Source organism: Puma concolor, chromosome B3 (genome assembly GCF_028749965.1).
Source record: "Puma concolor isolate L17-30 chromosome B3, mPumCon1.1.hap2, whole genome shotgun sequence".
Taxonomy (NCBI): domain Eukaryota; kingdom Metazoa; phylum Chordata; class Mammalia; order Carnivora; family Felidae; genus Puma; species Puma concolor.
In genome coordinates this window covers 44,529,096-44,544,078 of record NC_141672.1, presented here as the reverse complement: position 1 = coordinate 44,544,078, position 14,983 = coordinate 44,529,096, and the positions used below count along the sequence as shown (strand labels likewise).

The 14,983-nt window shown below is 43.2% G+C and overlaps 1 protein-coding gene across 1 annotated transcript in view; it reads left to right on the top strand.

Moving 5' to 3' along the window:
- The window catches only part of LOC147579940 (uncharacterized), a 144,058-nt gene that overhangs the window by 924 nt on the left and 128,151 nt on the right, over positions 1–14,983 (top strand). The window contains exons 2-4 of the mRNA XM_086708525.1: positions 340–660; positions 1,007–1,258; positions 2,356–2,513. Of these exons, the coding sequence (XP_086564651.1) occupies positions 340–660; positions 1,007–1,258; positions 2,356–2,513 (731 nt within the window). The remainder of the gene's footprint in view (positions 1–339; positions 661–1,006; positions 1,259–2,355; positions 2,514–14,983) is intronic.

Sequence of the window (14,983 nt, the reverse complement as noted above, 5' to 3'; positions counted from 1 at the left end):
AAAGCAAGTCAGGCTGAAGCCTAAAGCCACCACTGTGCTGTCTTAACCAGGGTCAGACCACGCTGAGGGCCAGAAAGGGTAAAAGAAGGAGGCCTGGGAGTGAAGTGTGGGCGTGTAGGCAAGAGAGAGACAGATACACAAGTCCAAGAACAAACTATTTTCAACAACTCGTGTCTCTCCCACTCGTTGCGCCCTTCTAAATGTTCCACGGTCCCCGGAGGAGAGACTGGACTCGTGGGATCCGCGCAGGGCTTTTAGAGTTTGAAAGAAACCCAAGGCAGGCTGCAAAGAACACCAGCCGGGGAATCTAACCCCAGGGCCGGTTTGGGGAGACCACAGGAGCCAGGTCAGGACTCGGGGATGGAAGAGGGGTCGGCCGGACACCCGGGGAGGGAGCGAACGCAGGAGGCCCACGCTGGAAACAGCGTTTCCACGTTAATACAAACGCTACTCAATGCCCGCCGGCGCGGCCTGGAGCAAACAGCCCGCGCGGCCCGAGCCGGGGGCTGAGAGCCCGGAGGCGGGAGGGCGGCAGCACCAGGGGACCCGAGCCAGAGAGCGCACCCCAGCCTAACTTTAATGCTGGCACAGAGAGCGGGACCCGACAGCCTTCAAACCGGTCTCAGTCCCTAGAAGAGCAGAAACAGATTGGGCGGAGGAGTCGCGGGGGGGGGGGGGGGGGGGTGGGGGGTGGGGGGGGTGAATAAGGGGACCGGCTGAGGGTGTGAGTGGTAGGTGGGGGGAGCAGAAGACATTTCTTCCCTCACAACTCCCAATGCCGGAAAAGAAAAATAAAATCTCTTTCTAAACGCCCTCCCCCTTCAACCACCACCACCACCACCACCACGGCAAGTGGGCCCAAAGAAACAGCTCGCTGCCTTTAATTTGGGGACCTATGTTAATGAAGTTGGTAATTAATTCGTCGCTTTGTTGTCGGTTCTTATACTGTATGTGTAATCAAATGTGGCCGTCCTTGGGATTTACAGCAATTAACGAATTACGGGAGTGCGCACGAGGCAGCAAGCGCACGGCAGCCCGGCTGGACTCCGGCTCCGGCTCCGGCTGCGGCTCGGCCTGGGGCTGGGCATTCGGCGGCCGCGGCCAGCCTCGCAGGTGTCTCTAGAGCTTTGGGCCCCGGCGTACCAGCGAGCCCCCGAGCGGCCCGGGGTCTGCCCAGCAGCTCCAGTCCGAAGAGACCCGCTGGCTGTCGCGTTCCCAGGAGTCGCGACATTGTGGGGTCCCGGGCTGAGGGGGGAGGGTGAGTACGGACCTTTTTTTTCTCACCCCGCCCCCACTGTACTAAAACACCTGGCGACTGCTCCCCCACCCCGGGCCTTTAATGGGGGGGGGGGGGGGGAGAGAAGAGCCACAAATGCCCCAGGCGGTCTGGCCCATTGGTTGGGAGCACTTGGCCAGAGTCGGGATACTTTCGGTGAAGGAAGGGCAAATCCACTCAGCTCCCCTGAGCCAGAGCCTCCTTCCTACCCCGAGAAAAGACAGGGATTCTCCCAGTTTGATCGCAATGATGTTTAAAGCATCAAAGAACGAAAAAGAAAAATGGACGTTGTGCGTCTGGCGGAGGGGAAGGGCAGAAGGGAGGCCTTGGGGACAGTGGAGGTGGGGGTGTGTGTGTGTGTGTGTGTGTGGAGAAATATTAGAATATGCGCTTGTGTTCTCCACGAAGTACGGGGAGCGTTTTAGGCCCAGAGATCTATGTGCTGTGGGGGGTCCATTGGTGTGGGAAACCCGTCGAACCCTACGGAGAGGTTTGCGGTGTCCTCTCAGTTGGCGGGGGCAGCTAAATCTCCCTGAAAATTCCCGGGTTCTGTCGGACAAGGGCACATTTCTGAGCGGTGGGGCGTGGGAGGGCTTTTCCCTTGACTGCGGCTGGGAGCAGACAGCTCTCGCTTCTCCTTTGCCCTTTAGTCTAATAACTTCGCAGAAATGCAGGACCAATAAACCACGAGTTGGAAATGGACAGTGTTAAATAAACAAGGGTCTCTTTAAAATTCCCATCCACTTCAGATGTCTAAAGTAAGATTGTGATGATTTTGTCACGGTTTGGTAAATTTACCCCTTTAAGAGGCTTTCATAAATCCCAGAACACACCTTCAGCCAGATTTGAATATAGATTTAGGTTTTAAAACCCAGAAGCTGGAAACGCCGCTTTATCAAAGAGAATTTCCCTTTAGCTTAGCAATGTGCTGAAGCTCTTAAAAGATTGGATCTGAGAGAGAGAGAGAGAGAGAGAGAGAGAGAGAGACAGAGAGAGAGAGACAGAGAGAGACAGAGAGGAGAAAGAGAACTAGAGACACAGGCAGACGGGGGGGAAAAAGACTTTCTTTTTCTTTCTAGAGGAATTCTGCCCAGACTCTGCAGCAGTTGGTAGCAAGAAAGCTTTCTCCTGGGTGTCTCCTGGAAAAGTTGCAAAATTGCTCTTCACCTGTAAGAACATGCTCTTTATCTTCCAGTCTCTTCTTGTCAATTTGGAAATTGCAGACAGCCCGGCTCAGGTACAGTCCCCACAAACCATACTGTAGGTCAGGACAAAAGCCACTGTCTTTGGTGGCAGGGGGGGTTGGGCTGTTGTACTGAAAACCGCAGAGGCTTGGTGGGAGAAAAAGACTCCTTGGATGAAAAGTCTAACTCTTGATTTCCAGTAAGTCCTTGAACTTCCAATATACTTACTATGTGGTCATTGTATTTTCTCTGTTCATGTTTAACTTTTTTTCCCCCTACATCTTCTGTCTTTAGATTTTTTTTTTTCTATGAATCTGACTTGTGGTAGGTAGCATGCTTTGTGTTTGTAAGTAATTTTCATTAACAAGTGGATGGTTTTTAATTGCCATGAGTACAACTGTCTTGCTATCAATAGGAGATATAAGTATTCAGAAGTGAAATTAAGAAAACCAGTACATAGGAAATCAAATTGTTAGAGCTTGCATACAGTTTCCAAAATATGGCTGATATTCATATTTTGAAATATAGATTAATGTCTCACGCTAGCTGGATTTACTTTCTCCACCCCACTTGCCAGGCCAGTTTAAAATATTCCAAACTTTCCTCCAAGTTTATTAACTATGGTGCTGGGGGGGGGGGGGAGTAGAGGAGTGGGAAGAGAAAGGAGAAAGATTTCAGGATTCTTCCAGGCTAATTAAAAAAGAAGAAGAACAAAACCCATATTCCGTGAGAACACCGCCTCTCAGGGGGAAAGGAGCCAGTTAGACTCCCTGAACACTTACTTCAGAAATATGAAGATTAATTTCCAATCTTTTCAGCGATTCAGTGGACAGTAGGGGACCACATCTTGCCTTAGAACTGCCACGATATTTAGAAAGAAGTCATTTTTCATTAGGTTTTTAGATATGTCTTTGTTAAAAACTTTGACAAGATTAACTTCAATTAATTTTTTAACGAGGGTTAAAGATTGGCAATGCAGGCAGAATTTGGAGGGAAATAGAAAGCAGATCACTTGTGAATTAAGCTTGAGTTGCATATTCCCTGCATTTACGATTGCCTCAGAAAAGAGGGTAAGGGAGAAAGAAACAACTTCAAAGATAGGATTGCGCTGTCTTGATAAAAGAGTAGGAGGCAAATTCCAAATGCAGAAAAGAGGAAAAGAGGACCATGTTGTTCCGGAATGAAACGGATTAAGATTGTGTGACAAGTGCGAGATGTGGGGCTGGGAGACATTTATGAGCTGAGTGTGAGCTGGGAGCTGTGCGTCTGTCCCTGAGCATGTGGGGACCCAGGGTGTGTGCAGAGCAAGGTTAGGGTGGGGGATAGGAAGGGTTGGTGTGTGAGAGACGGAGAGCAATATGAGGGTGTGAGTGTGGTTGTGGGTGTGCGTTAGGAGGGTGTGGACGGGAATGTGGATGGATTGATGAGGGGTGGTAGCTGTCAGTTTATATAATTTTCATCTTCTGGTCCCGAACTTTCCTTGAAATCAATCCTACTGCAGGCAGTAGCCTGAGCTTACAGAGCTGATATAAAACAACCATTACAGTCCAATATCTTGCCTGTTTGCAAACTTCATTTAAAACTGGGGGAAAAAAGACCCAGGAATGGTTTTGTAAGAAAGGGAAAAAAGAAGAAAAGAAAACCGCAGTGAAGCTTTAAACTAGTTTGGATAAATCTCTAATCTTTTATTTGTAACCTTTTACAAGCTTTATTTCCCGTATATGAAAAGCTTCTTTTATATGGGCACGACAGACTTTTCCTTTGGATTTTTAATTAGAGCCCATCAATTGTAGCCATATTTAAGAATCAATATAAAGTAATCCTTCGAGATGGGATAAGGTTTTAATCGAAAATCTAATTTCCCACTCTTTGCAGATCATTTTGAGGGGCTGGTTGATTAAAAAAGAGTTCAATTTTTAAAAGACATAACACCTAAAACCTGGAAAGATCATGTCCGCAGAAAAAGCAACTGATGTTTTCTTACAAAGAAAAAAAGTCTGGCTGTTGTTGGGAACTTTTTTTTTTTTCTATTTAGAAGAATTTGACTTATTTTTCACTCAAACACTACTCTCTACTGTGGCTCCTATGAGGGTATTCACATTGAATGGGGAGAGAAAAAAAAGAGGAATTGTTTGTCTAAAACAGTATTTCATATGCAAAAGACAGTAACTTAAATTTTTTATTAACAAAGAAAACATAGATTTTGATAGATCTTTTTCACTACAACCTCAAAAAATCCCAAGTTTAGAAAATGAATAACACATTTTTCATTTTTGTTCAATGGATGCAAACTTTCCACTTTCACATCTAGGAATGAATATTTTCAACAGATTTTTAAACTTCTACATTAGAATTTTGCAATTTTAATTTTCTTACAATTGAAAAGTTGCCTATCACAAAAGCATAGAATTGTAAACAGTTGTACCAGATTCACTAGCTTTGAATTTGTCTTTTTTTTTTTTAAGGAAGAAAAATGATAGCAAGGAAGGAAGTAAATAAACAAAAACTAATTGTAGGTGCACAGCCCAGACATTTTTTTGCTTCTTAATGATCAAGCTGAGGCATTTGTTCAAAAACTGCTCATTATCTAAATGGGCACAGTGCATTTTCTGCAAACACACCACTATTCTGTAAGATCTGCAAATCATCTCTAAACTAGAGGAGATTCCCCCCTAAAGTTTATAGGCGCATTTTCAGACATTCACTGACTTGTTTTTATTGTTATATCTGTTAAGTGCATTTCAAAAAAAGAACGCATGGTATTTGCTTTTTAAAATCTGAATGGAGCGGTTTGAACATAGTTGCTGCTCATGCTTTTCTTTTATCTGCAGAAATTTCAATTTATTTAAAAGCTTGGCGTTTAATGCACTACATGACCGCATAAATTTTAGAGAAACACTCTTGCATTTCTCTGTAATCGCGTCTAATGAAAACCTGGGATTTTCCATTATTAAAAAAATGTGAAAAAATAATGCATCTTCATTAGGAAAATTGACTGCTGTGCTCACGACAGTTCTTAATTGAAAAGGCAACCTATTTTAATGGTGTGGTTGAGAAGAAGATTACATACTTTATCCAAACACAAAGACAATTAATAATGAGAAGCAGGCTGCTGCCATTAACTCTAATGCAGTTGCATCAATGTCAGTGAGAAGTGCTCATACCTGAGATACATGGTGCAAACTCCCCCGGCTCCCTCCTTCCCCAATTCACCCACTCCTTAATTTGGGTTTCTTAAGCAAGCGCCTGGACCGGCTGTGATCCGGCGGGCTAGTGTCATGCAAATGCGGCGCGGGGCCAGGCGCCCCTTCTTCCCGCGGGTCGCGCGGTCCGGGACAGCGCCGCCCGGCCGGAGGCTCCCCGGCTGCGGGAAGCTCCGCGCACACCTCGCGCCCTCCCGCCTGTGCGCGGAGCCTGGCCAGGGCAGCCGCGGCCCCCGCGCGCCGGAGGGTTTGGAGACCCAGGGCTACCTGGTACATGTTAAGAAGTTTACCAAAAGGGACCGGGCGGCCTCGGAGTCTGGGTTCTGCTTTGATTCGCTTACGGAAAGGTCGTAGGGGGGAAAAATCTTTTAAAATTGAGAGTGTGGTGGGGACGTCTGGGCGCAAGTGGTCATCCGGCGGATCCATCAAGTTTCCAAAGCGCCCCCTCTCCAACTCGGGCCTGGAGAGCAGAGCGTGCGTGTGTGCGTGTGCGCGCGCTCCTGTGTCTCCGTGTGTGTGTGCGTGTGCGCGTGTGTGCTTGCGCGTGCGTGTGCGTTGAAGGGGAGATCCCGACCTTTCCTGGGTTCGAGCACGCCAGGCTGCTCCAGGCTGGGAGATAGGGAGGAGGCGGCAGCCACCTCTCTGCTTTTTCTTTCCTCTGCGAGGCGCGGCCAATTCAGGCCTCCAGCCGGCTGCCTCGAACCCGGGCCGGCGAGCTGCAGGAGACAGCGCGGGAAGGGGGGTGGGGAGACCCAGGGCTCCCAGGCCTTGGCGCTGGGGGTAGCGGCGGCGCCTTGTGCCAGGCGCGGCGCGGCCCGGCGCTCCTGGGCTCGAGGACTCCAGGGTGCGATCTGCCCTTGGTCGGCCCTGCAGCCGCCAGGCCCCAGGGAGGCGTGCAGGTTGAGGATGGGGCAGATCTCAATTTGGGTCTCTACGAGGGGCTTTGGCGCCCGAGGAGGGCTAGGCGCCTGCTGCGTGGCGTACTGCAGCCCTCCGAACCAGCTCTGCCCCTGGCCCTTCCCCAGCTCAGTTTCCCCAAAGAGGCTCAGAGCAGCGGGGGGGAGGGAGTGCCCTTCAATCGGTATTACTCCCTTCTCCCAGTGTGAACCAGGGCAGGCTGCAGGCTAACAGGAGCTTTCACGCGAGGTGGTCACCTGCCTTCACCAAAGGGCTGGTGGGGGGGGGGGGGGGCGTGCTCCTTCGGGAAATTCTGGAGGCTTCTCGCATTGGTCAGCCATGCGCAGCGACCTGGAGAGAGAGTGTGCTGGGTGAGAACTACACACACGCATCCTGCAGAGGAAGAGTGAGGGACCCCATTCTCTAAGGCCCGACAGGCTACATCTCTTCCCCTTGAGGGATAGCTTCACAGGGAAGTTCCTTCCACAAAAGCCACACTTCCCTCTGCAGCCCTCAGAGTCCCTGGGCCCACCTTGTCCTACCCCACTTTCCCTCTGGTTTCCACCTTTTCATCTACAGACGTCCTGCAGATTTGCTATTTTTGGTTTCTGCCCACTGGTCAGGGATCCTCTCAAACCTGAAGACAAGAGGACCTGGAGTTTCCCTGAAGCCCAGGCTCCTCCGCTCCCTCCCTCAGGATAGGTGATCTCTGGGACATTGAAACCTCCCTTTGGTGAAAGCCAGCCATGGGCTACTTGGCATGGTCTGCCCTACATCTCTATGATGTATCTAGAGCTTTTCCTGTTCCTTTTGACTACCTTTTTCACATTGCAAAGGTTGAAGTACTCCAGTTATTATTTATCAGCAAGTCTCAGCTTCTGCTGGTGCTGAGGCTAAATGTGTCAGCTGAGTATCAAGGGGGAGACCAGGTCTCTTAGACCAGAGAGAAGTGATTTTCTTCTTGGGAGAGCGTGAACCTTAGATGTCATACTTGCCCAAGAACATAAGAGCAACAACAAACTAACTTGTATTTATGGATCTGTTTCTTGACATATGACCTATGGATGCTGGAGACATCTTTTTTTTAAGTTTTATTTGTTTATTTTTGAGAGACAGACGGAGTGGGGGAGGGGCAGAGAGAGAGGGAGAGAGAGAATCCCAAGCAGGCTCTGCACTGTCAGCACAGAGTCCAATGCGGGGCTCGAACTCATAACACTGTGAGATCATGACCTGAGCTGAAACTAAGAAAGAGTTGGACTCTTAACCGACTGAGCCACCCAGGCGCTCCGGATGCTGGAGACATCTTTATTAGCATGTATGGACTTTGGATAGCCAACCAATAATGACATTCCTAATCATTTATTGAAAATTATTTAAGCTAGTTCAGCAAAAGACCGTAGCTCTTAGCCTAAATGGCAGGTTTCTGACAGCTTATTCAATGAGCAAACAAGCAAAAAACGAAAGATATAATCGCTTCCAATACTTAACTCCTGAATATAACAGTCACCACTTAAGGGACACGCAGACCACACCAAAAGTAGATGGTGTGGTCTAAGTTATTATTGGAAAAGCAGTTTCTTTCTGATTGTGCTCTCTTGTATATAATGCACAAAATTATGTCAAAGAAACAGAAGAACCAGGCATGGTTTGTAGATATTGGGTATCAACAGAATCATGGCCCCAAGTGTATCCTGACCTTTCCCTGCTGTTTTGGGAAAAAGCAGAAGTCGCAAAGACCTTGGTGAAGACTTTTTCTAACAGAAACATTCTGTAGACACTATGTATTCACCAAGGAGTAGGTCACCTCGAGTCAGCCTGTGTCTGTGTCAAAACACCTGGAAGGAAATTAAACAATTCCATTATTTTTAAGAAATATTTTTAAATGTCCTTGTTGTTGACTTTGGGTGGATACAACCCCAGTCAACTCTAGAATCCTAATGAAGATATTCCAGTAAAAGAAAAAAAAAATTACCCTAGACCACACAATAGTAGCCCCTTATCTGTGGTTTCACTTTACACGGTTTCAGTTACCCAAGGTCAACTGCGATGTGGAAGCAGATGATCTTCCTGCTGGCCCATCATCAGAGAGTCAACAGTAGCCTAAAACTACGTCACAATGCTTATGTCATTCGCCTCAATTCATCTGAATTCCAAGGCATTTTATCATCTTGCATCATCACAAGGAGAGGAAGAATGAATACAGTACAATAAGATATTTTGAGAGAGAGAGAGACCACATTTGTGTAATTTTTATTACAGTATATTGTCATAATTATTCTTTTATTATTAATTATTATTAATCTCATGCTGTGCCTAGCTTATGAATTTTTGATAGGTATGTAGGTATATGAAAAAACATAGTGTATATAGGGTTCGGTTCTGGCTGCGGTTTCAGGCATCCTGTGGGGGTCTTGGAACATATCCCCCTGCAGTTAAGGGGAGACTGCTATAGCGTCTTAAATCTGATTGCACATTTGGATCAATTTGGTTGATTAACCAATTTATTCATACATGGCAGGATGGATAAATCTATTTCTTTTTCATGTGCAGAATTTTTCATTGAAGTCTCTGATTTCTCTAAAGGTTTGTGATTTGCGATGTAAGAAGTCTCCAGAGTACATGTATTTTTTTTTTAAGTGGACTGTAACATGAACTCGCATTGCTTCCTTCCTTCATTTCTTCATTTAGCAAACATATTTGGGATCCCACTGTATACTATGCGATTGTCAGGCATCGATTATGCTCAGGACCAGGAGCTAAGTTGTTGTTTTTTCTCACTTAAAGCAGAAGGCAGATGGTTATATAATAAACGTTTGGTCTAAAGGTATACATTATCTACTCTCTTCTGGGAAATTCACCATCCCAAATCTGAGGACAGAAGTCATCTTGATTTTTCTGCTTTCCAGAGTATAGATTATTGGAGACAAAAATTAAGCCTGGAGAGATTTGTGAGTTGCTCAGAGTTGTAAGACCTTGTTGGTCATTCACAGCAGTGCTCCTAGAGAAAGCTGTAGGAGTTGTTTGTATTAACAGACACAAGTAGATGACTCTTAATGTTTAAATTTGGCTTGTTTCTAAAAAATAAAATCAGAAGGCAACTGAGTGTATAATTTATTGCATGTTTAGATAAATTATGTGCTCTTCAGTAACAGATAACTTTTTCATAGGAATAAAAACAAATTTGATATTTAACCTTCTTTTAGCCAATATCTAAAAGACGTAGAGATGGTGTGTATGCCATCATTACGTTCTTACCTTATTTTTAAGAGAATGCAAAGAGTCGGATGCCTGGCTGGCTCAGTCAACAGAGCATACGACTCTTGATCTCGGGGTCTTGAGTTTCAGCCCCATGTGCGTCATATTTAGTTAAAATTTAAAAATTAATTAATTTTGAAAAGGGAGAGAATGCAAAAAGAAATATTTGTAAGTCTAATACTATTTATTTTTTGAATCCCTTTTCCTGGGCTAGAAATAGTTGTTATGGTTTGTTTGTTTGTTGGCCTTTTTAGCTTCAACTACTTGCCGGTCCTCAAAGTTGACAGGTTTTCTTTCTTTTTGAATTTAGGATTTACAAAGTAACAACTTATACTCAAATATAGTCTTTTCTATAAAGATTCTCTCCTCCTGTTTTTAAATTTGTTTCTCATTCATAAAATAAACATGACCATGAGTTTTTCCATAGATCCTTGATGGAGTTATTGAACGTGGTGATCAAATGATAGATTAGAACTGAGTCTCCATAGAGGTGGCCAGTATAGAAAGCCCCTTTTTTTGCTGGTGAACTCTACCAGGATGAATTAAATGCTACCTCTTATAAAGCAATCTTACTGATCTATGTCTGTTTGGGCCCACTAGTCTTTGAGTCCTCACTTTGCTAGTAGTTATTTTACCTTTTGAATATGATTTGTGGGTCATGGCACCCGTGCATAGCCTGTGGTCTGTAGAGAGGCCATATTGATTAATGCCTTTGGTGCAAATTATTCAGAAGGTTATTGTTGTTGTTGTTGTTTTATCCTAAAAACATCCAAACACTAATTCTTTACTTTCCCAATTTGATCTTTTTAATTTCCTTCACAGCTAAGGCGGTATGAGAGCCCCTTTGTTCTGGAACTGCCGATTCTAGTGTTCAAGGTGTTTGTTCCAGGGACTGCACTTATGATTTTAAAGTGCCATAAATTCTTCAAACTAAGCCCCTCTACTTTTTATAACACCTTACGAGCTTCGATTGTGTGATCTTGAGAATGAAAAAAGTTTCCATGAGATTAGGTAGCTATTCAGATTATAAATATGGCTTTATTAAATTTAACTGGCAAAGTGATCTATTGCAAGTAAAGAAAGTGAAAACACAGGCTTAAAATATCCAGGACTGAAAATAGAACATTTAATTTCTGATTCTCTCTGCAGGTGGGGTATGAAATAGAATGCTAGTGTTGCTGCTGCCAGAATGCTTGCCTGTTTTTATACTTTTGTCAAGGATGTGGGCAATGGAAATGGATACTTACTGAAGTACAACAGGGTTTATGTAGACATCCACAAGACTTAAGGAGGGCAGTATTTCCTTTACAGAAGAAAGTAGGTCTCTTGATGCCGGCAAGGTATATGAGAAAGATGGTGAAATGAAAGGAGATGAGAATCCAGACACTCTATCAGCAGCCTTACCCTGTGACAGACCCAGAGGCAACTCCAAAGCCACCAGGGCAACTGCCTGTTCAGTTTGCCAAAGAGCCAGATGCTGTTGCTTGGAAGAATCTCCTCCACAGCTTGATGTCTGGGTCCTGTGATTGCCATCCAAAGAACAGTGGTGGGGCATGCTGGGATGAATGCAATCCCGGCATCCCACTACAGTGCTTTCTTTTTAAAAAGAGTCATTTTAAATTAAATAAGTTTTAAAACTCACATGTTATTTTTTCTTAATGTAAAAAGGAAATTGGAGGAGGACAGTAGTACAAATCAAGGCTGTATATTTGAAAAAAAAAAACCTCTTAAACTTTATTTTGCTTATAAGTCATATTTAATTATCCCTTGAGGATTGGGACATTTAGAAAAGACAAAAGACCATCTACTATTCACAGTGATGAAATAAAAATCACTATAATATAGATGAATGGTGATGCAGAGAATTTTAACTATTTATGTTATTAACGATGGTCACTTACAATATTTATTTGCGTGAAATAAGATACTCAATTTTAGTGTTAGTTTTGCAACAGAATTTTGATTGTGGGTGCCACTGAACACGTGTTTAAATTAAAAGGGCAATAAAAAAGTGATAGGTGACATCTAAGGGAAAAAATTATGCCTGAATTTCTGATGAGGCACTAACATCTCTTCTTAAATGTCAGCAGTATTGTCACATGAAGCAACATCTCTCCTTTTCAAAATATGTGTTAATATCTGCTGTGTTGTAGCTGAGTGAATAACAGCTGCTGTATGTCTTTGGAGTCATTCAGACCACTTCAACAAATGAATGTAATTTGGTTCCAGAGTACAACCAAAATCTTTGCTCTTTTCGTGTAATCTCTTATTTTTGTAATTATAGGAATTTTTTCCCTTTAATATTACCAGGCTTTGTCTAGTAGCCTGATAGTAAGTGCTGGAGTGCCAGAGTAAATCTGTAATTTCTTTAATCATTGTGATCAATGCGAATCATGGCATGATTAATGCAGCCATGGTAATAGGTAATGGTTAAAAAGATAATCAAAATATTTGGAGAGTAATAACTTACTATAGAGCAGTGGTTCTTAACCAGGGATGGCTTCTCCCCCCAGGGGACATTTGGCAATGTTCTTCAGACATTTTTGGTTGTCACAACTGTTATCTAGTGGATAGAGACCACAAATACTGCTAAACATCCTGCGATGCAAAGAGCAGACCTTCCCACTCCCACAACAAGCTATCTGGCCTAACATGTCAAAAGGTACCAAGGTTGAGAAATTCTGATGTAGAGAAATAGATAACATGTATAATAATGTTGGCATTTAAAAATTTGGGTAGCGATATAGTATCACTAACCCAGATGAAAAGTAAAAAAAACTAAACAAAACAAAACAAAACAAAAACACAAAACAACAACAACAAAAAGTCTTAGTCACTCAAATATTTTCAAATACCTTTAGGTTTGAGGTCATATAGACAAGGCATACAGACATAATATTATTCTTACTTTCTGTAAAATATATTTCTCGCCCTCACTTCAGTTATTATTAAAGCACAAACTAGCCACATATTGATTAAATCAATTAGTGACTTCGCGTTATTAAGCTCTGCTTCTTGAATAGAATATATTCAGCGGGAAGAAATATATTAAAGAGTTTTTAGTTTTTACTTTTTTTTCTCTTTCTAAAAATTCTTTCCAAAAAATTTGGAAAACACATAAAACTATCAAGAGGAAAAGGAAAAGAATCTTTAATTTTACTACCTTAGGTTTTTAGTTTCTGTAAACTCAAAGGTATACCTATGGTCATTGATTGTTCACTACAGCAACAAATATTGTTTGACCAGTATTTCACCGTGGTTAAATTTTCATGATACTAACTCCCCTGTTAACAGGGGAGATGAAAAGTGAAATTTTTAGTCATTTTCATAATTGTTGTTTGACAAATATTTCACTATGGTTAAATATTTCATGATATGAACTCCCCTGTTAATAAGGGAGATGGAAAGTGGAATTTTTAGTCATTTTCGTAATTGTTGTCAATACTAGTTTATCTCCCTGCTTTGGAGCATGAATTTTTTTAAGTTTTTTTTTTTTTTTTTTTTTTTTTAAGTAGTGTGTTCAGTTATACTAAATAGAAGGCATCTCTCCATATAAAACCTTGCTTGGACAACACTAGCATCCTGCCTTATCTGTTTTTATGTAACCTTATATATGATTTGTCTTCTAATAATTTTTTCTTAACTCAGATGTTTATGCTAAAGTTGTTTTTCAACTTTGAACTACTGTTCATAGGTTAATACTTTTGTCTCAGAGAGATCTATGGGTGAAGATACCACCAAGATTAAGGTGGTAGGTAGTTAGTTACTAATGGGTATTAAGGGTCCTGGTAGGGAGAGACAGGCACAGGGTCCTTGTCAGGGGATGAAACCTAGACAGTAGTGTAGGGAGGATTGCCAGAATGGCAGACTGGCCCAGTGTAGAAAAATGACAGAAGCAAAGAGGACAAATCGAAGTTAATGGAATAAAGTACAGCTTTTATTTTTTATTTTTTTTACATTTATTTATTTTTGAGAAACCGAGTGAGACAAAGTGTGAGCAGGGGAGGGGCAGAGAGAGAAGGAGACACAGAATCTGAAGCTGCCTCCAGGCTCTGAGCAAGCAGTCAGCACAGAGCCTGATGCGGGGCTCGAACTCACAAACTGTGAGATCATGACCTGAGCCGAAGTCGGATGCTCAACCGACTGAGCCACCCAGGTGTCCCAAGCACAGCTTTTAAATAACAAACTGAACAACAATGAGTTTGTATTATCATTTAGGCAATTAAATCCTTAACAGGACTTCTTTATTTAAGCCATTGATACTTGTTTTCCTCCTCAGACCCAATTACTTCTTGTCAGGAAAGCAGAGGGGAGAGTGCAAATGGCCCTTAATTTGCGGGGTTTATCTTTTCTAGGATTTTAAAATGGGGGGGACTGGGTGGCTCAGTCGGTTAAGCATCCGACTTCGGCTCAGGTCATGATCTCACGCTCCGAGAGCTCGAGCCCCGCTTTGGGCTCTGTGCTGACAGCTCAGAGCCTGGAGTCTGCTTCGGATTCTGTGTCTCCCTCTCTCTCTGGCCCTCTCCCCGTTCATGCTCTGTCTCCCTCTGTCTCAAAAATAAGTAAACGTTAAAAAAATTTTTTTTAATAAAATAGGGACAGTTCCCTCAGCTATCACCAGTTTTGTCTTATGCAGTTGATAATGGCAGTTTTATGGAGCCCCCTCAACACAACACAAGAATTTCAGTGAATAGTTTATTTCTTTCTTTTCATTCATTCATTCACTTAAAAGTAATCTCTATACCCAATGTGGGGCCTGAGCTTACAACCCCGAGATCAAGAGTCACATGCTCTAGTGACTGAGCCAGTCAGGTGTCCCTGAATAGTTTCTAGAGTAGAACCACTTTTCTTCTTCATAGAGTAGGCCTCATTCCTGTTCCTGGGTAACAGGTATCATACTCAACAGTAATACGCCTGTCTAGGGCGTGTTTGTTATTTTATTTCACAGACTCTGAACAACAGGGTTTAGAATAAGTCCAGTCTCTTGTGTCCACCAAGTTAAGGCACATGAAAAGAAACATAATACAGGGCTTTCAAAAGGTTGCAAAAGAATTATTTCAGGAGGAATAAAACATACTACGGAATGAATAATAGTTCAGTTAGTAAGAAAATAATATAAACATATAACTAAAGTAGGGATCCTTTCTACAGTAAGGAATGGATGAACC